This window comes from Candoia aspera, chromosome 1 (genome assembly GCF_035149785.1).
Source record: "Candoia aspera isolate rCanAsp1 chromosome 1, rCanAsp1.hap2, whole genome shotgun sequence".
NCBI lineage: Eukaryota > Metazoa > Chordata > Lepidosauria > Squamata > Boidae > Candoia > Candoia aspera.
Genome location: NC_086153.1, coordinates 188,322,640 through 188,344,981, shown reverse-complemented (window position 1 = coordinate 188,344,981; position 22,342 = coordinate 188,322,640). Strand labels below are relative to the sequence as shown.

General features: G+C 38.1%; 1 protein-coding gene across 1 annotated transcript in view; it reads right to left on the bottom strand.

Moving 5' to 3' along the window:
• The window catches only part of ZNF385B (zinc finger protein 385B), a 228,840-nt gene that overhangs the window by 182,031 nt on the left and 24,467 nt on the right, over window positions 1-22,342 (bottom strand). Inside the window, exon 2 of the mRNA XM_063318118.1 lies at window positions 1,455-1,751. Coding sequence (XP_063174188.1) covers window positions 1,455-1,749 — 295 coding nt within the window. The 5' untranslated portion in view covers window positions 1,750-1,751. The remainder of the gene's footprint in view (window positions 1-1,454; window positions 1,752-22,342) is intronic.

The window sequence follows — 22,342 nt, the reverse complement described above, 5'->3', positions numbered from 1 at the left end:
AAGTTCATTGGTCCTTTCCCTATTGTTGGTCTTATCAATCCAGTTACTGTTAAATTGGATCTGCCTCACAATTTGAAATGCTTGCAGCCTGTTTTCCATTGCAGCTTGCTCAAGCCTGTCCACCACTCTTCCAGCTGGCATCCCCAACCTCCTCCTCCTGCTCCGATCATGATTGACGGCCAACAGCACTTTGAGGTCAAGGAGGTCGTTGATTCTCGCAAGCTTTGCGGCACCCTCCAGTATCTGGTCCGATGGAAACACTTTCCTCATCCTGAATGGGTGTCTGCTCCCCACGTTAATGCTCCTGATTCAATTCGCCGTTTCCACTTGGCGTACCCTTTAAAGCCTGCTGCTTAGCGTTTTCTTTCTTTTGGGGGGGGCAGTATGTCATGTTCACTGTTTCAATGTGCACTGTACATCGTAACGTTTCACATGCCATGGCGCTGACGCGCGTTTCTGTTTGGGAGGGAGCTGCTGTGAAACCTTGTACCAAGCTCTGTATCTATGTTCATTTCAATGGAATGTGTTTGGGTTATGTGCTCTGTTCAAGGACTTTTCCTGCAGACCATCAGAAGCCGTTAGGAGCACCTGGGATTGTGAGCTTGGGAAGATTCTACGGGGGGGAGGGATCTCATTTGTACCGAGGGTTTTTAGTTTGCATTTGGCGTGATTTTATCATTCTCAGCTTTCTCTGTGATCCTGCATACTATTCTTTAATAAATCAGATATCTCTGCATTCCTGCTCATGAGTCTGAGAGTGTTTTAGAATAGGCATTCGTTACACACCCGTAATCACTTCTTGTCTCCCTGTGGGCAGGATTCAGGATATTGATTGAGGCATCATCTTGCTTAGTTACCTGGATTCCTTGCAGCCTGGAACCTCCCATGAAGCAAATAGGTGCTAAGGCATCTTCTGCCACCTGTGGGCTGGATCCCTGCCCCTCCTGGTCCCTTCAGGCCACAATGAGGGAAGTAATTCCCTGGATCCAGGAGACTGTTAATGCCTCATTGAGGGAGGGGATGCTACCAGTGGTCTTGAAGGAGATTGCAGTGTGCACAATAGATGCCTTAAACCTTTTGCCATCCCTCTCCCCCACAAATAAATTTAAGATCTGAAAAAGTTAGTCCTGTCCTTTCCAGTGACATCATAGCATCAGCAGCCAGACTCCCTACAGAAAGACAAAGTGCGGCCCCTAGCTGGAAAGGTTGTCCAGCCTGCTGTAATGTATTAAACTCACTACATCCAGCTATCATGGAAAACAAATGTGCATCAACTATCCAGGGACTGAGAGGAATAGTGATTACTAGAGAACTGAAGAATAGCAACATTCCAACGATGGGATTGGGACCAGGCAAAATAATGCAACTTGTAATATTTCTTACCCTTGAAACATAAAGGGATGGTGGGTGTTTGTATAAGTATCAAACAATAATAACAACAATAATGGTACCACCTGTGCTGGAACTTGCAAACAAACTGTTTGTATTTGTAGGTATCTTCCCATTATTCAGCTGTTTTACTCTTTTCAGATGAGACTTTCCATGGTAATGAAGCTGAGCTTGTGCTGCTGAGTTCAGCTGAATATTGCACACATCACAAAAGGAAAATATCATCTTCTTTTTCTCTTTACTTAATCGATAGTCTGGCCTATCATATCTCAGTCCTTTATCTTCAAAGTCCCTTCGAACTGCTGATGGATTCATATTTTTATCTCCAGCCATGTGGTCAGGACTTACTGGATGCTTCATGTCTACAAAGAGAGAGAGAGAGAAGGAGGGAGGGAGAGAGAGAACATATTGAGGCTGAAAACCAAATAAAGAAGTATCATTTTAGTCAGCATTTTAGTCAGCATCTTCAGAAGACATTGCTTTATTATATGCTGCACACTATATGATTCAATTTGGCTAATAATAAAAATAAAAATTATACAGCTAGTACTGTTAATAATTCTGCAGAGACTGCTGTTCATGCAGAAATATAAAGGCTTATGACACAAGCTATAGTTCACCAGTAAACAAAAACTAATTCACATTTTTGCAAAACGCAGTCCTCATTACCTTGTTTCAGCAATTACCTTTCAGATGGAATTTTTTCTTTTTTTTTACCAGTATGAAAATATAATATGGTGGTCCAATTTCTTTTCTTCCCTCTTTTTCTTTTTACTTTTAAATGTGGATATATGTAATAGTTGACTATAATTGACAACTGATGGAAACATTCATCCCTTCTTTCCAATTCATTGTATTTTTATAAAATTTCCTCTATAGAAATAGACATATATACAATTACTTATAATTTTAATACCCACTGTTGAAAATTGTAGAAGCATCAATTAAATTTCAGGACCAAGCATGATATATTATATGGATACCCATAATCAGCTGTCAAAAATGTTTGCTTTGACTTTAACACAGCATAGGATTTGTGCTTTGAATGTTATAAGAGCAGCACCATAAAAAGTAAAGCAGACATATTTCCAAACTAAATCTTTCCTAGTATCACACAGATGTTTCAAAATAATGCTGAAATACTCTTTTGTACTTCTGTTACCATTCTCATTCAATATGATGGAACAAGAAATGGTGTGTGTTTATGTATGTGTGTATATAATCATCATACATACATACATATTTCTGGGAAAAGAAATAATCAGTGAAATTCTCATGAGCAGAGGGCAAGGTTTTCCTACTGAGTTAACTCATACTGGAGTATGAACAGAGCCATCCTATCTCTCCTTGCACATCCATTTCCCCAATGGTTCTCAGCTTTCCTGGCTGCTCCCACTTCATTAAATTGTCAAGAGAAGATAAAATGAAGGAAGCAGAGGCAGCTGGGGAGGCTGCAGGATGATGGGAGAGAGAGATTACAAGGAAAACGATCAATAGCACCAGCACCAGCACCTTCTACTGCCTCAAAACACTACATATGCATAAAAACCCAAATAAAAAAAATTATGACAACAGGTTTCTGCTGGCACAATATTATTTTTCTGTCTTCAAAATCAGCTCCAGAGAAGTAGGAAACTTCCAGAGCAGATTCTGTGGATGTGGGGGATATTTCAGGCGGGAAACTGCTTCTTCCAATTGCTAGTTATGCCCATGGAAACATTCTACTGAATTTGATCCATCCAGTAGAACACTTTGAACATTCAAAATGTTTATATCCCCTAATTTGATTGTTCAAAAATTTACTTGCTTTCTCCTAACTAAATAGAATTTCTTGCAAATTTCTTTCTTGAAACTCTCAATTGCTTTTAAATAGGAAAACATTACAAGAGTGTATTGTTTTTCCTTAGTGGTTTGATGTACTTAATGGATAAACATATAAGGAAAGCTTGTGATGATGATAACGATGCTAGACAGGTAGTGGGGTTACATGAGGTCTGTTCTGAGGAATGTTTGTTGAAAGATGTGAAAATGGCTGTACATAAGGACACACTTCTGCCCACTTTGTAACATGGAAGCAAAACTGAGTATGCCAAGGGAAACAACAACAACAACAACAACAAAACATTCTAATGTAGTGGGAATAAGGTACTTAAGAAGTCATGGTAAAACAAGAGATAGGTCAAGAATGGTGATGAATGAATTCCAGAATTACAGGATTGGAAGGGATCTTGGAAGTCTTCTAGTCCAACCCCTGCCCATCACAGAGATCCTCCTAAAATCCCAGACACCTGGCTGCCTAACCTTTGCTTTAAAACCTGAAAACTTCCAGTGACAGAGGAGACTGTTCCACCACTTAATAGCTCTCCCAGTAAGGAAATTCCTCCTTATTTCAAATTTGTATCTCCCTCTGTAAATCTCTCACCCACTGGATCTTGTCCTACCTTTGAGTGCTACAGGCAACAAATCTACACCCTTTTCCCTGTGACAGCCCTTGGGAGACTACTATGATGCCTTCCTTTAGCTTTCTCTTCCTTTGGCTAAACATATCCAATTCATTTAGCTGTTCTGCATAGGATTTAGCCTCCAAGCCTCTCACCATCTTTGTTGTTCTTCTCTGTATTCCTTCTAGATTCTTGGCATCATTCTTATATTGTGGCAACCAGAACTTGACACAGTATTCTAGATGCAGTCTGACTAGTACAGCATAGAGCAGAATGATCACTGCCTGTGATCTTGACACTATACCTCTGTTGATAGAACTGAATACGGTATTGGCTCTTTTCGCTGCTAAAACATATTGCGGGCTCTTGCGTAATCTATCGTTTACCTGGATGCTCAAATCCTTCTTACGAGTACTACTGTTGACCAAGGTACTGTCTATCTTGTACCTGTGCACTTCTCACCACTGAACTGCATACTGCTAGACAGGGCCAATGTTCAAGTCTGTCAAGATCCTTTTGAACCTAGAACTCGTCTTCTGAAGCGTTAGCAATCTTCCCCACTTTTATTTGTCTGCAGAATTGATGGGCAGCCCTTCTATACCTTCATCTAAGTCATTTATGAAACAAGTAAAGCATTCACGAAGTGTCTCTTTATTAAACTAGCAGCAAAACAAAAAAGAGCACATAATAAATGGAAAGAGCAACTAGATGCTAAAATAAGAACAAATGCATAAAATTAACCCACAAACACAACTGATGAAAGAATTGCAAAAAGCTAAACAACAATTAAACTTACTAGAAATGGAAGAATTACAAAAGAAAAGAAAATTTGCAAAACAAAAGAACTTTGAACATTCAAAAAACCAGGAAAATTCTTAGCCTATCAGCTCAGAAAAAAGAAACACAGACAATATCAGTAAGAAAGGCACCAATTTTTTTTATTCAAGATCAGAAACCAGAGAAGAATTGACAGCTTTTAAAAATAAAAGAATTATGTTCCATGGCTAACACTGATGAAGCTGCTGTAAACAAATACATTGAAAAGTCTGTTACTGAAGAATGTAATAATCAACACAGACAAATGCTAACTATTTACAAATACTACAAACCTATAACTAACCAAGAAACAAAAGAGGCAATAAAACAAATCAAATTTGGGAAAGTATCAGGTCCAGATCGGCTCATAATGAAATGAAAAATGAAATTAAAGAATCATAGGCAATAACATCAACATGGGAAAAAGCATATATAACTTTGATTTACAAAGAAGGGAATGATCGGGAGAAACCACTGTAATATACTATAGACTAATTTCTTTGTTGAATGGAGACTATAAAATTTTTACAACAATACTAGCTGAACATCTAAAGAAATGTGTCTCAGGCATAAGATACATCAACCAAACAGATTATATTCTGAAGAGGAACATCAAGGATAACAGCAGATTTATAATTAACATAATAAAATGTCAATAAAGAAAGCAGCACTAATTTTTCTAGGTGCAGAAAAAGACTTTGACAACCTGCAGTGGCCATTTCTATTGGCAGTACTGAACAAAATAAATCCCAGAGAAGAGTTCAAAGACTGGGTCAAAAGCCCACATCAACAGCATGCTTTTTTTCCCTTTTAACTTTTTAATTTGACTGCTTTTGACATGTTTGTTTTTATATTCTTTGCTGTATGCCATCCAGAGTTGTTTCTTGTGAGATGGGCGACCATACAAATTTGATAAATAAATAACTAACTAAATAAACAGCAAAAATCATGGCCAATGGAGCACTCTGCAGATTTCCAAACAAGTAAGAGCAAAAGGCAAGGATGCCCACTTTCTCCCCTATTATTTATGACTGCTTTAGAAATATTGGCAGAAAAGATTCGAGGTGACAAAAAAAAAAACACCCAGCGTCAAAATCTGTGGAAAGGAATACAAACTTAAATGCAAATGATGTAGTATTAATGATCACAGAACCACAAGGGGCAATAACACAGTAGATGAAAACAATCTACAGCTTTGGAGAATTCTCCAGATACAAAATCAATGTCCAAAAAACAAAAATAATCACCAAATACTTAAGACAAGAAGATTTCTTGTGGAAAGAATCTGGCTGCCAGGTAATACACTCAGTGAAATATCTTGATTTGTATTTGATAGATAATAATCAAGAAATGTACCAAAACAATTATGACAAATTATGAGAAGAAATCCAAAGAGATCTTGAAAGGTGGAAAAATGTTAAAGCCTTCTTGGTTAGGATAAATTGAAATAATTAAAAGTAATGTATTACCCAAGATAAACGATCTGTTTCAAATAGCACCAATTCCAATTTCAGAAAAATCTGTTAGCAAATTCATATGGAGTGGGAAAAAGCCCAGAGTTAAACTCTCAAAATTTTACAAGAATCAAGAGACAGAGGCCATCTTGTTCTTCCAAACCTCAACTGTATTGTAGCGCAAGCTCTTTATTGTGGTTAACAGAGTGGATTAAATTCCCCAACAGCAGAACGTCAGTATTGGAAGGAGCTAGCCTAGCTAATGGGCTCCATAGATACTTATGGTACAAAAGAGGACAAAGCCCTAAAAGATACCTTATAAGACAAAGCTAGATAAAAGTATGGAAATTCTCAAGGAAAATAAGTCAGTAATTTCACCGTTAGCCTCTCCCCTAACTGGTTTTCATGCTGGAGATAATTACAGTAAGAAAAGTATAATTACATATGCAAATATGTTCCACCCAAACCCCACGAATAAAGACACAACAAGAAACTTAGCAAAGGCCAAAACATACCATAGTTGATATACCTACAGATTGCTGGAAGAATAAAATCTGACCTTAGAAATGACAGAATCTGAAATGCTCATGTAGAATCAAGACTACCTATTAGGGCGTATATATAAACTCCTACTTATATATGATAAGAAGACAAAACAAATTAAAAAGTGTATGATAAATTGGATGCAAAATTTTAAAGAAATAGACCCAGAACAGCAATGGAAGGAACTATGGAACAAATCTATAAAATTTACCCCAAGTTGTAATTTAAGAGAAAATAGGTATAAAAAGTTTTACAGATGGCATACAAGTCCACCAATAACTGCCAAAATAGACAAACCATACAGAAATAAACGTTGGAAAGGAACATTCTACCACATGTGGTGGTCATGCAAAAACCACCCAAAAGTATTTGAAAGACCTACACAGCACCATCTAGATAATTTTAAAAATCAAATTCGAAATGAAACAATTCTTTTCACTAGGTGTAATTCCAGAACGTATCAATAAAAATACAATAATTTATTTTGGTCGGAGCACAAAGAAGTAGGAGGAAGTCACAAATTACTTATTTATACTATTTTAGTAAGGTTTTTTTTCCCTTTCCTTTCCTTTCTCTTCTTCTTTTGTTAGATTTGTAAATGTCCTAACAGTCAGGAAACCACGCTGAGACAAGGAATAGGTCTCTAGTGTTTTATTACTGCTACATAAGACAGAAAATCCTAACAAACTGAAGAAGCGTGGGAAAAACCCAGACAGATAAACCCCAAAAGTCAAGGTGGGTCTGTTCTGTGTCTCTTTGAATGGCTGCTTAACTCCTCAGTACTACGCATGCGTTTTCCCCTCTGGATAGGGACCCCCTCCTGCTCACCATCAGTGCTCATGACAGTAAATAACAATATAGTGGAGATTTTGGCACTACATTCAAATATCTATCTATCTATCTATCTATCTATCTATCTAATTTGTCCCCGCCCATCTCCTCCCATCAGGGGACGCTGGGCGGTTTACAATATTATTGTAAATATTACAATAATAATTAATATATATTAATATCCTCCAAATAACTCAGTACTTTGTCTGATATGGTTTATCTTTTATTAATGCTATTTTGAGCATTAATTGTATAACTTAAGTAATTTTGACTGTTTATTGGCATTATCTCTTCTGAAACTAGAGCTTTGTTTTAAAAAAATAAACAAACAATTAAAAGGAGTGGAGAAGAGCAGGAAGGGGGAAGGAAAAATGGAAAGAAAAGAAAACAGAGGGGGGAAAAGGCCCACAATATTTGAGCTCGTCCCAGCCCCTGGCCTTTGTGTAATGGGGATTTTGTTTACACGTTCAATTAAAAACTCAGGAAGTGGACAAAGCTGTTCTTTAAAAAAAAACTCCATTCTGTCAAGGGAGTTTGATTAGGAATATTCTCAATGCCAATCACACAGTTTTTTTCTGCATACTTGAGACTCCAGAAGTCTAATGCAATTACTCAAACTGTGACTAGCCAACATCGTTGTCTCCTGGACTTTTATTTAATCCTTTAGGTTAAAGATTTTCTTTTGGTCTGTTTAAAAGTGTTATCAATATCTATAGTTATTGTTTGAAGAAACAAGATACACCACAGTGGGATTGCCTTCAAAACCTTTAATAGGTAAAAGATCTCTTTCAGTAAATTGGCTGGAAGTTCTTCCTCTCCTGTTTTTGAAAGTACTCCAAAGTACTGTGCAAATATGATTTAGCAGTAGAGTCCCCATTATAGTGCTTGGAAATACCTTACTTAGTTTCACTGAGGCTCCCTGTTATTCTTAAGGTATTTAGTACCCTGTTAAATATTTTTTTTTTATTCTTCACTAAATTTCATTTTGAAAAACTAAAATTGAAAAACTGGAATTCTGGTGTGCTATTTTTATTTCCAAGAATATTATATATGCCCAGGAAGAAGAGAGGCTTCATCCTGCCCTTTATCTTTTTGGGTTCGTTCTGGTAGATGAAATAGCTTTGCAATTTCTAATGTAGGTACAAATATATGTGTGTGTATGTTGTACACATATGTATGGGTGAGTGCATGCAGGAGGAGAAAGGAGGGTTATTTTTATATATATATATATATATATATATATATATAAAAGGAGGGATATGGATATATATATATATATATATATATATATATATATAATTATTTATTTATATAGGCACCCATCTCATGGGCAATGACTCTGGGCAGTGTACAAGGCAACTCACCAGACAAGCCAACAATCCAAACAACAAATGTCTGAGGACACAGATATCATTTCAATTACTTAAAAGAACAATAAAAAGCAGCCAGCCAGCAGAGCTCATTCACCCTCCTGACCCAAATGTCTGGGGGGACAGCCAGGCCTTTAAAGCCTTAGGAAAGGCTAACAGGGCTGGGCGATTTGGATCTCCAGAGGGATGCTGTTCCACAGGGCAGGCACTGCAACAGAGAAGGCATGGCTCCTGAGTTCAGCAAGATGCCCTTGCTTTATGGAAGGGCTCCAGAGCATGTCCTCCCAGTTAGTTCTGGTGGGGGAAGCAGAAACAATTGGAAACAGGCAGTCCTTTAAATAGCCTGGTCCTGGCTATGCCATGTAGAGAGTATCAGGAACATTCAAAATCAGGAAGTTAATAGCACCAAGAAATCCTAAGAATACTGAAATGTATGATGGAAGTCCAAGCATAATAATCATAAATGATCAGTTTCAACAATTTCTTTTATCATGCAATTTTTTTTAATGGAAGCTATATGATGCCTAGACAGTAGCCCATCTGTTAAGGAGCTTTAAATGCTATAAGTCCCTGAAAGGCATGATATAACATTTCAGCTAATCAGATTAAGTGCTTGCCCATCTCTGTTACCAAGTAACTTTTAATTCATAAGGATAATGGTGCCAGCAACTTGCTCATCCACCCTCATAAAAAGGTTTGAGGTCAAATTCTCAGTGATCACACTTGGCTCAAATAAATCCTCTGCCTTAACATGGTAATTTAAAGCACTCCCCACCCCCACAAAACTGTGTAACGGTAATGTCTTCTGGAAAATTGGGAAAATCCATTACATGATTTGTCCCTGTATTAAATCTTTGCTTCAGATCTCCATTGCTTTGGTTGATATTATAGCGGATTATTATTTTTTTCACAACAGGAAGGACACAGAAACTGTTAAGAACTTATGAGCAAAGCTGACACTGATTCACTTTGGTTTAATAGGATGGTTGACAAACTAATGCAAGAATGCCCTACAGATATTTTGAATTTCAATTCCTATTAGTCCCGGGTGATACAAACAGTGCCACATAGTTGTGGGAGTTTAGTGCAAAATTTTTGAAGTAGGCCAGGTTGCCTATTCATGCACTAAAGAAGGCAAATATTTACCATGTAGCCTATGATGCTTTGTTCCAGTTCAGACAGATCTAACACTAATTTGAATTAACTTATAAGTTTAGGTATCTAGGGGCCGTGGCTGCTCCTCTCTACTATAGATTTTTAAAGGATAGTAATTCTCACCTGATCAAATATTGTATTCCTTTTCAGCTCTCTGAACCTCACCAGCTGTATACAGCCTGGTGGGGTGAACTATATATATAGCTTGTAATGTACCACAAGGCCTCAGTCCCCAACTTGTACATACACTCCTTTACTTCACCCTCCAGCTCCTGCCTGATCTTTCCTAGCCCCTTGCCTGTTCATCTGTCTTAAAAAGTTTTGATTACAATTCTCACAAGACTTTGCCACTGGCCATGCTAACTGAGCTGAGGAATCCAAAACATCTGGAGGGTGTCAGATGACCTACAGTGCACTAAGAACTCTCTTTAATTTTCCTAATAATTTCCAAAGAGTTAGCAGCAATAATCTTTTGGAGTAAAAACAAATTAATCTTCAGGACTAATAAATTTATTACAGCACAAGCTCTTGTGGTTCACAGATGCAGACGAAAAATTATACTATAAATTTGTTGACCTTTATAGGTGTCACCAAACTCTGTGGTTTAAACTTCTTATTGGCTCTTGAATAACTTTTTAAATATATAGTAACAAAATTGCTGGATGAGAGTTACAGGAGTCTAGCACATCTTGAGGACATCAGGTTGGTTAGGTCGTAAAACTTCAACAGCTGTGATCTCTTCTTTTACTTTGATGAACTGGCTGGAATCATCTAGAGAACACAGATTATATGCCAACTCTGTGTTTCCCCACAGTCTTTTGTTTGGGAATTTGGAGCATTCAAAATTCACTTTACTTACACTTTACAAGTGATTGCTCAGCTCCTTTGCAATGTTGTGAAGACATTACAGATTTATTATTCTGTATCCAACACTAAGCAAACATTATGCATCTTCCCTGATAGCCTATGTACCATTTCATGAGAAATAAACAGATCTGTAGAAACATATGGTTTGAACCATCTGGGGCAACAAGTTCCACTGGGCTACCACAGTAAGCAGGATATTCGGAACACCTGGTGTGCACAGAGTCCAGCAGTGCTGACAACAACACTTGAGGGCTTGTTATTTTCCTCAAGGAAGTGGTAAATATTTCCTATGTTATATGAAACGGGGATGATTCTTTACCCTGTTAGATAGCAGATAGCTTCAGACAGCAGGAAGGCTGCATGGAGAAAAGAACAGTAAAGTTAGGAATATAACTTTTACTAGAAACTATTCTTGAGGCTGATGCTCACGCTAAAAAAATAATAAAGATAACCTTGTATTTAGAAAATAACACGGTGATAGCAAAACCTAGGTTACATATGAACTTTCCTCTGTTATGAAGAAATAGTTAGATAAAATCCTACACTGCACAGGTCAGAATCAGAACAGAAAGAACTGAACTGAGAGGATATAGAAGTGACAAAAGCACTGAGAATACCACTCTAACCAAAAGGAGGCATGATATGTAGAGACACGCAAAGTAAGTCTTTTAGGCAAGGAAAGAGATCAAGATGTTTAATTAATACTAAGAGATTAACTTTCATGTACTTTTATATTTGTGCTGGAGAAGGTCGGAAGCCACTTGTCTTATATGTTTTTCTGTCTATTCCTACACTGTTTTAGTTTTTCTTGTTCTTTTTTTAGACTTGTATTCTATCCGTCCTATATTCTGTATTTTGTGTTTTGATTATATCTTGAAAAATTAATAAAGCTTTAAAAAAAAAAGATGTACAGCGTTCAAAGGGTTTATAGATACAGGAAGCCAGAACATGCAAAGTTGAATTCCAACGAATGATAGATAGATAGATAGATAGATAGATAGATAGATAGATAGATAGATAGATAGATAACTTTATTTTGGTCATTGACCAATAAAATACATTCTATAAAACAAAGTTATCCCCTAGTATCAGTAACTGTTAACAACCATTTGTAGGCGAAGCTTACGCATAGTGCAGCAGAATTTTGCTACTTTCTAAGAAATACATATATCTTTGTTGTTTAACAGATAACATAAATAAAAATTATCAGAGTGCCCCGGGAATTTAAACAAAAGGGGGGTAATCAGCTGGTGGCAAATGTCCCTGTAAAACTGACAATAAAAGAGAACATGGGCTGTGGTCTCTATAGCACCCATGTCATAGGGGCAGAGACAGGTTTCATATGGGATTTTCTTATATTTCTCCTCCAAAACAGCTGTGGAGAGGGCATTCAACTGGGCTAGTGATAGAGCTCTCCTAACTTTGGGAACTGCAATATAATATAAGTAACAAACAGTACTGTTTAACAAACAGTACTCTACCACAGAAAACTGAATATGTGACATGTGGTGATAATTAAAATCTGTACTCTTTATAGATCAAAGCCATGCATTTTGACATGTACACTACAAGTTTCACAATGTACATTTAACAAGAACTGCAGTTATTCTCTCTTCATAGGTTTTTTTTTTTAAAAATGATTAAAAAGCAGCCTTTATTCTCCAATGGACAGTAATACTGAAGTCTGGAAAGGGCTGCCTCTGCTTTTTAGAAGCAAATTGATGACTTCTGTGCTATTTCTTTACTTAATAGTCATTATGCACAAAAAATAGCCCTCCTACAATATAATTTGTTGACAGAATTTTGCTTCTTGGTTTATAATGCAACAAACACATCTTAGTTCATCTGAAATACTTCCCTAATACTTGGAAGTAATGTGTGTTCAAATACAGGATTGTATTATGTCATCACAGGTGAAAAAAAATTAGTACAGAGACTGAATGCAGACAATCCGCTTTTACACTGGATTTTGTAGGAAGGGTTTGAATCTCAGTATCATCCCAGAGAGCATTTCAGCTTCAGAAAATCAACAGGGATTTCTGGTTGTTTAGTGTTGTTTAGGTACCTGCATCTACTCTGCCATGTGAAGTAGGCCCTTCTTCACATGGGATGCAGATAACATGCTTTTTCAGTGGTGGCCCTCAGATAAGTGTCTCCCCAGATAACAGACTGACAGTTAACAGTCTCCCCAGTCTACTTCAAGCAAAGGTATTTTAAATGGCAAGTTTTATGCCTGAAGATGTTTCATCATCCATGTTTCTGTATTGGTTGTTCTTTGCTACATTTTTAATAACTTTATTGTTCTTAGCCTATTGATTAAAAGCCTGGGAAAGTGTATAAAAGGCGAGAGGTAAATCCATCAGCAAATTTACTTAATTTCCAATATTTGGAACCTCAGCTTTAGTTGTCAAGGTATAGATAAGGTAAAAAAGCTGGGGGAAGGAGAAGGAGAGAGAGGAGTGAAAGGTGACAAATGCTTCCAAAGCATGTGAATGTTTGGAGAATGAGCCTTTTTTCCAGACAGAGGAAAAAATGGCAGATTTGGCTAAAGAAGGGAAGGGAGTGGATAAAAAAGCATAATTTAAAACGAACAAACAATCCCTCAGACTTTGCTCATTCTTTGTTTTTTATTTGAAACGTAGAATTTTTATACAGAGATTTCTAAAAAATTATGTAGACCTTTTAAGGAAATACAAATAGTTCAACTCCAGCCTTATAAATACTGTGCAGAAATTTTTACAGCTTGTGGTTATTAAATTCTCTGCAATTTTTGTATTTATAAATATAGAATAAGCATGTACAGAAAAAAAATAATAGAAATGAAATGGCTCAGTTGAAGTTCTGCTCTTTATTAAATTACTATTTTGTTGACAAAACAAACACATCGACCAGATGGAGCACAAATAAAACATGCGTCAGATGCAAACAAACCTAAGTATACCACCCTACAACTTGACTTATACCAGAATACAAAATGTAACCAAATAACGAAACATTTAATGCTGAAAAACATAAATTGGCTACATTCAGTGGCTCCTGAATTTTATGTTCAAACTGGATCTTCAGTAATAGAAATACTGTAGGTCTGGGAATTCCTATCACGACAGAAACCTGCAACGCAGTGTGGAAAATGTGGCAGGGCTTATAGGGCATCATTTACAGATTATGGGTGACAATTAAGCATTTCCACAACACACAATTCTTCTGTTAAAGTATGGTAAGATTATCACCTTTCAGTGGGAATCAGATTCCCCATACAACTCTGGTATTGCATCTTCGTTTGTCCTTAGCTTCATTCTCTAACCGTATCTTCTCTAATAGCTTTCTTTAATATGATTCCCTAGAAATTCTGAGAACTGTAATCCCAATTGGAGAGCATTAAAAATAACGTTTTTAAACAAACTGATGTCCAGATTGGGGAAGCAAGTCACAGAATGCAGAGCTTTGTTATTTGCCTGGACAGAAGTCAGAGGATCTATGGGGAATGTGTCTTCTGCACAGAAACGGTTATTCCTCCATGAATCTTGGTGCAAAGCAAATGATTGCCTTCTGCAGTTGTCCTGCTGCTTCATTACACTTCCAAGGTGAAGAAGAATGCTTCTATTTTTGTGAAGTGCATTAGTAGCCCTTTAAAGAAAAGGGCTATGCACACTCTTAATGCATTGATTAAATAATGCCACAATTGTTTTTATGAGATAAAGGATGTTTAATTCTAATTTATCACTACTTAATTAAATACTTTGTAATTACTAAGTACAGTGGTCACTATTCAGATTCATAAATAGGTCAGTCTATGTATGGTGATTAGCCTAAAGGCTAAATGAAACCTCCATATCTAGAGATAATGTACCTCCTGAAGACCAGTTGCTGGAGATGAATAAGTGACATGCTTGCAGATTTTTGGAAGAGATCTTTATTGGTATAAGAAAGCATATAGCAAAATATCTCTCTGCAAATCATTACAACAGCTGCATCTTCTTCCAGTGTGGCTGCGTCATAAGATACTCCTGGCCTCTCCGCTAGGACTATTGAAGCTGAAATAACTCTGGAGTGAGGACACCAACAGTAAGGGTAAACTCCCAGGAATTTATCCACTGGTCAATACTGCAATGGCACAAGATAACAACAACAACAACAACAGTAACCCTGCGTTGCAGGGTTCATAACTGAAACAGTAATAGGTGATGTCAAATGTGTCAAATGCTGCTGTCAGATCCAAAAGACTAGCATGATGTGTTGGGACTCAGCCTCCAAAATGTCATTCAGAACTTGAGAAAGTATGTTAAATGGCCTGCCTGACATCCTGACTGGTAAGTTTAGAGAAGACTATTAGAAAACAAATGAAGAATCAATTGAGAGAGACAACACTCCTAAGGACTCTAGATAAAAAAGGAAGCAGAGGCTGGTAACCCGAAGATTAAGGGGAATTCAAGTTGGCTTTCTTCAACAAAAGATGAAGAGCATACTTAAAAGCATCTAGAAAACTGCCTGTGATTAAAGAACAGTTCACCAGGTAGGTAATAAAGAACAGAAAAACGGAGAGCAGAATAGGATACAAGAAAGAAGGAAAGTCATCTACAGGGAAAGTAGTACAAAGAGATCACTCCATGATCCAACATCTTCTTCCACAACAGAAATAAATGTAAAGGCAGAGGAAGCTGAAGATAAAAAGGATAGCAAAGGACAGCTAGTGGAAAATAATGCCTGAACAATATTTGTCACTATATTACAGAAAGAATTATCCCAGATGAAAGAGAGGAACTGGGAAACAGCATATTCTCCAGTTCAGTAGCAGATGGTACTAACAGAGAATGAAAGGTAGAGAAAAGCTGGAGAAATGCCCTGGCCTGAAACTGAATGGTAGTCTGAAACAAAGCCTGCTTTGCCCTCACTGATGATGACAATAATTATCTAAGTTTATTCTATGTGCAATCTACTGTCTGGAAAGAGGGAACCCTCTCCCAGGTGTCTTTTGGCTGTCAGGACTCATGTTATCCTCAGTGCTGCAGACAACCATGGCCATGGGATCGTGGCCCACAGTACTTCTTAGCAGCCAGGGGCAACCTGAACCAGCAATAGTAATCAACTAGTCAGCCAAAGAATCAGCGATAAAAGACTCTACAGCATAGGAAGTGATGCACAAAATGGAAGCTGAGTAGTCAAGTAAAGTCTTTACTCCAAAGTAAAGATAGCCAAGGAATAATCCAATAACCCAGGGGCAAAACCAAGTCCAGAGAAGTGTAGCTACTGAAAATAGTACCAGAGCTAAAGACACACACACATATACCAAAATGAGTGGGAGGAGTGGGAAGAATAGAGAGACCATCACTGACAGGACAGGGCAAAAATCCTGTGCAGCTGCTGAGGAATCAGTATGAATATTAAAGTCTCAGCAAAGCCGTGTAGGACAGCATGGCCAGGAGGAGGATAAGTAGAAGGCACTTGGAAAGAATAACTGCTAAAGAAGCCAGTGCTATTTTATGTAGTAATACTCAAAGATGTAACTGGGAGGTTGGGGGGCAGCTGTCTTCCAAAAGCCCATGTCTGAACAAAAATCACAGTCACACCTTTCATTTTCCCACAAGAACAAGCTTCATAGACACAAGTATGATCTTTAGTTCCCAGAGTAGGATGTAGAGAAGCACAGAGATGACCTGGGAGAAGATATGCAGCAACCATGAGTAAAACATGAATTTAGCCTGGGAAAAGAAGAAATGGCTTAGGGTGGCTGTATTTCTAATGCCATGTCCTCCTTGACATTGCCTTCAACTCATCTGAAAGACAGTTTAAAGGCATATTCAGCTGTCTCAGTTTTAAAGCAGTGTTTTTCCTCTTTCTTCTTCTCCTAACACAATTTTTGCTGTGGATATAATCTAGCATGCTTCATCAATAATATGGTTATGGATACAGTCACGGTCAACCCTGCCAGCCACTTTAGACTGCTGGAGCACAATGGGAAATGTTTTGGCTTGGGCTGCAGAAGAGATTGAAGATCTGGTTTCTGCAAAGTCATCTGCCTACATAATGCCTGGCTAGCCGTTTCCAAAGCCAGTCAGGTCTTATGTGGGTTCCTTATAATCACAAGTTTAATGAGCTTTTGAAAGATCATTAGAGCCATACTTAAAAAAACTGGAGCAGCTCCATTCAAAGTACCTGCTGATATTTTCCCAACCCCACTCTATTCCATTTTAGGGAGAACAATTGGTGGTTGTTTTCCTCCTGACAGGCAACAGATGATAGAAGGGGAAATGAAACTAGGAGGATCCATCAATCACATTCCTTAACTTCTCCCACACTGAATAAGTACTATTCAGAAAGGACCAGTCTCCATCCTTATTACCATGGCAGAGCAGGGCTTTGCAACTAGGGCAGCATTTTTTTTTTGGCCAGCATATTTTTATGCCAGCTCAAGGACTGATAGACAGCATTGTTAACATGGCCACCTGCAGGGACAACTAGAAGCAGTTTATGAAATAGCCACATGAGGCTGGAAAAAGATGCAGCTGCTTTAACGATTTAAAGGGAGGTACTCTGCACATGCTCCTGCAAGTTCTTAAAAGTAGACAGACTTGTGGCCTGAATTTGGAGGGCTTTTATATTTCTAAAAAGACATGTAAAATTTTCAGTGATGTTTCCCTTAGCTATTCTAGCAGTTCTATTCCCAATCCTGTGTAAACCAGTAATAACTGGACCAAGCTCAGTCTTTAGGATACAGGTAGTCCTCACTTTTCAGTCAGTGACCATTCAAAGTTCCAACAGCTCTGAACAAACAGTAGTTATGACCAGTCCTTGACGTTATGGCCGTTGCAGTGCGCCCCATGGTCACATGATCAAAATTCAAGTGCTTGGCAGCCTGCATGCATTTACGACCGCAGCGTGCACTTCAACTCCCCCCACCCGCCTATCTTCCCCCCATCTCTGCCCTTCTGGCAACCCTGCACTCCGCTACCTACCCCTGCCGCCCCCAGCTGACCTTCACTGTCTTCTTCCTCCCTCCTGACGAGGTACACTCAGCTGCGGAAGCTGCTGGCCCTTTGCAAGGCCCTCAAAAGGCCTCCATGCAGCCTCTTCAAACTCTTACAAGGCCTCACTGAAGTCTCTGTGTGGCCGCACCAAAGCCTTGTGAGGCTGCACATCGGCTGCACGAGGCTTCAGGGAGGCCTTGCAAAGGCCAGCAGCTGCCTTGGCCAGGCGCACCTCATCAGCAGTGGAAGAAGTGAATGTCAACTGGGGCGGCAGGGGTAGGTGACAGCAGAGTGCAGGTGGCCAAAAGGACAGAGATGGGGAGAACTAGGCAGGTGGGGGGAGTTGAAATGGAGGCGAGTGCAGCAGGGCAGAAGGGCAGAAGAAGCATGAGGTCCTCGTCTAACTACAGCACAGCCCTGGCCTAACAACCGCAACCGGGACTACTGGAACTGCCATCGCTGAGCAGTGCAGTCATGTGATGTTTCACCTAATGACTGCTTCACTTCGCAGTGGAAATTCCAGTCCCAAATAGGGTCGTTAAGGGAGGACTGCCTATACGGCATTTCTGAAAAGAAAAAAATGTGTTGTTCTTTTTATAAAATGATTTTTGAACTTAACAAATGACACCTGAAATATTTCAAGTATTTTAAAATGTTAATAACAGGAACAAAAACAACAATAGGAAATACTGTATACCCTTGGCTAATTAAGGTTTCCTAAAATAGATATGATAGGAAAGAATAAGCAGCTTTATACTTTATTTAAGTACTACTTACATTAATATGTATGTAAATTCCTCCAACTTATGTTACAAAACAAATATATTTAATTTATTTAGTATTAGTGGCAAAACTGTTTGATAGATGAGGAGAGATATAATTAGCACCAGCTAATTGGTGTTCAGAAGAGCAAGATCAGCTTTCTCTAGAACTAGTTTTAAGCACTATTCCAAATCTTAAAAAACAACTAAATAAACCTTGACTTCAAAATAAAAAATGGTTGCAGGCTGCAATGGATCTCTTAAAAAAAACCTATATGTTGCATCTAGGGATTATGTGATTTTACGTACTGCACTGCTCCAAAGATGTTATTTTATGCACTGCCCTTGGAATCGTTTAACACATATTAATGTAATGTAATTATTAAATATATATTGAAAGGGGGGAGAAACAGAACAAAATTCCATATTCAGAGTTATGTTTTGAGATGTGATCAACTTTAAACAGAGGAAAGCCTCAGTGGAAAACAAAGAAAAACCCAGTCATTGCTCCCCAAAGTAGCAATAAAATTATTCAAATCAACTTTTATTTGAGACTGGGAACAGAGAAATAAATACATCAGTATTCTAAAATCTCTTATTAAGACTGAGTTTTTAGAATGCGGATCTACTTAATTCCCTGTTTCCTGTCTTCTTTCAGGCTGAAGCCACAGGAGCACTACAGTTGCTGGGCTTTGGGGATTTGGATTAAAGTCCATCATTATTTTTCAGTTAATACTCCTTCACAGACCAATCAGTGGTCATATGGTGTTTACCAACCCTGGATATTTAAACCCACTTGATCAGATTTTGTGCTATAATTTGTACCTCAATACAGATTACTTCTAATGTAGATGATTTGTGTCTTTATGAGGACAAACAAACCCTAATCCTTAAGAATTCGAAAGCAGAGTTTCCTATTTTTCTTTTTCTTTTTTTGACAGACACATGAATGCATTTTTCATCATGATTGGGCTAACAATATTCTAAAGTTAATGTCCTAGCTTGATGTTTCTGAACAAAACCACAATGTGAATGGGGACTTTTGCAAACGCTGCAAGCGCTACAAAACAAACTGCAGTAGAGATGCTGTCTTTAAAAATTACATTTGCTTTATATTAACTCTAATCAAGTTTTTTTCACACTTAGCAAAATAAGTGCAATGTTTCTTTCACAATAAATGAAGGCTTACAAGCAAAGTATACACACACATCTTTAACTCAGCTGCATTTGGAGAATAAAAACACATTAACTTCCCCAGGCTCCATGTTTATCAATAGTCAACTTATTTTACAACACAGACTTTTCAGAAACTTTAAACCAAAGATGAGAAATAAAAAATATAAAAGTCCTGCAATACCAGAGTGGTTGTATGTTTACAGCTAAAAGGTATACACTTAGGGGGCCATACCTAAAATGCATTTAAGTAGTTGGAACATGTATCCTGTTTCATTGGGAAAGTGAATTTGCACAATCACAAAAATGTAGACTGATCTTGTATAGCTAAAAAGCAAGCAATCTGAAAGAAGAAATACTGAAACAGCATTTTGCAAAATGAAAATATTATCTCAATTATTTCAATCAATAAGACCACCTAAGGCCTGTGCTCTAGGATGGAAGGGTATGGAGACTTTCATGAAAGAGAATATACTATTTTTTGAGATTTTTAATGTTCTTCTTTCTCTTTTTCCTCTTCTGCTTGACACATGGAGGGGCAACCCACCCCATGCCTCCACTGAAGTTTGGTATAGCCCCAAATCTTGTTTTCATTTAATACCAAATTTTAGAGACAGTCCAATTAGAAACAGTCTAAGTCTTTGCTAGGGTTAGGAAAAAGCAGATAGATAAACAGGCAGACAGACAGATAATAAGTAAAAGACTTGCTTAGATACATATGGATGAACTTTACATAGTTAAATTACTGAAATGTATTGGAAGTGACCTCTTAAATAGCGTATTTTCTCCTTTTTAAATGTTCAGTTTAAATGTAACATATTTGATTTATTTTAGATAAATTAGTGGGCTAAATAGAGATGTTATTTTCATCATGGGAGACTGGAATGCTAAGGTGGGCAGTCAAATGACACCTCGAATTACAGGTAAGTATGGGCTGGAAGAACAAAATGAAGCAGGACATAGGCTGATAGAATTTTGCCAAGACAATTCACTCTGCATAACAAACACTCTCTTCCAACAACCTAAGAGACGGCTTTATACATGGACTTCCCCAGATGGACAACACCGAAATCAGATTGATTACATCCTTTGCAGCCAAAGGTGGCGGACATCTGTACAGTCAGTAAAAACAAGACCTGGAGCTGACTGTAGTTCCGATCACGAATTCTTCTTGCACAATTTAGGATCAGACTAAAGAGATTAGGGAAGACCCACAGATCAGCTAGATATGAGCTCACTAATATTCCTAAGGAATATGCAGTGGAGGTGAAGAATAGATTTAAGGGACTGGACTTAGTAGATAGGGTCCCGGAAGAACTCTGGACAGACGTTCACAGCATTGTTCAGGAGGCGGCAACAAAATACATCCCAAAGAAAGAGAAAACCAAGAAGGCAAAATGGCTGTCTGCTGAGACACTAGAAGTAGCCCAAGAAAGAAGGAAAGCAAAAGGCAACAGTGATAGGGGGAGATATGCCCAATTAAATGCAAAATTCCAGAGGTTAGCCAGAAGAGATAAGGAATTATTTTTAAACAAGCAATGCGTGGAAGTGGAAGAAGACAATAGAATAGGAAGGACAAGAGACCTCTTCCAGAAAATTAGAAACACTGGAGGTAAATTCCAGGCCAAAATGGGTATGATCAAAAACAAAGATGGCAAGGACCTAACAGAAGAAGAAGAGATCAAGAAAAGGTGGCAAGAATATACGGAAGATCTGTATAGGAAGGATAACAATATCGGGGATAGCTTTGATGATGTGGTCAGTGAGCTAGAGCAAGACATCCTGAAGAGTGAGGTTGAGTGGGCCTTAAGAAGCATTGCTAATAACAAGGCAGCAGGAGACGACAGCATCCCAGCTGAACTGTTCAAAATCTTGCAAGATGATGCTGTCAAGGTAATGCATGCTATATGCCAGCAAATTTCGAAAACACAAGAATGGCCATCAGATTGGAAAAAATCAACTTATATCCCCATACCAAAAAAGGGAAACACTAAAGAATGTTCAAACTATCGAACAGTGGCACTCATTTCACATGCCAGTAAGGTAATGCTCAAGATCCTGCAAGGTAGACTTCAGCAGTTCATGGAGCGAGAATTGCCAGAGGTACAAGCTGGGTTTAGAAAAGGCAGAGGAACTAGAGACCAAATTGCCAATATCCGCTGGATAATGGAAAAAGCCAGGGAGTTTCAGAAAAACATCTATTTCTGTTTTATTGACTGTTCTAAAGCCTTTGACTGTGTGGACCAGAACAAATTGTGGCAAGTTCTTAGTGGTATGGGGATACCAAGTCATCTTGTCTGCCTCCTGAAGAATCTGTATAACGACCAAGTAGCAACAGTAAGAACAGACCACGGAACGGACTGGTTTAAGATTGGGAAAGGAGTACGGCAGGGCTGTATACTCTCACCCGACCTATTCAACTTGTATGCAGAACACATCATGCGACAAGCTGGCCTTGAGGAATCCAAGGCTGGAGTTAAAATCTCTGGAAGAAACATTAACAATCTCAGATATGCAGATGATACCACTTTGATGGCTGAAAGTGAAGAGGAACTGAGGAGCCTTATGATGAAGGTG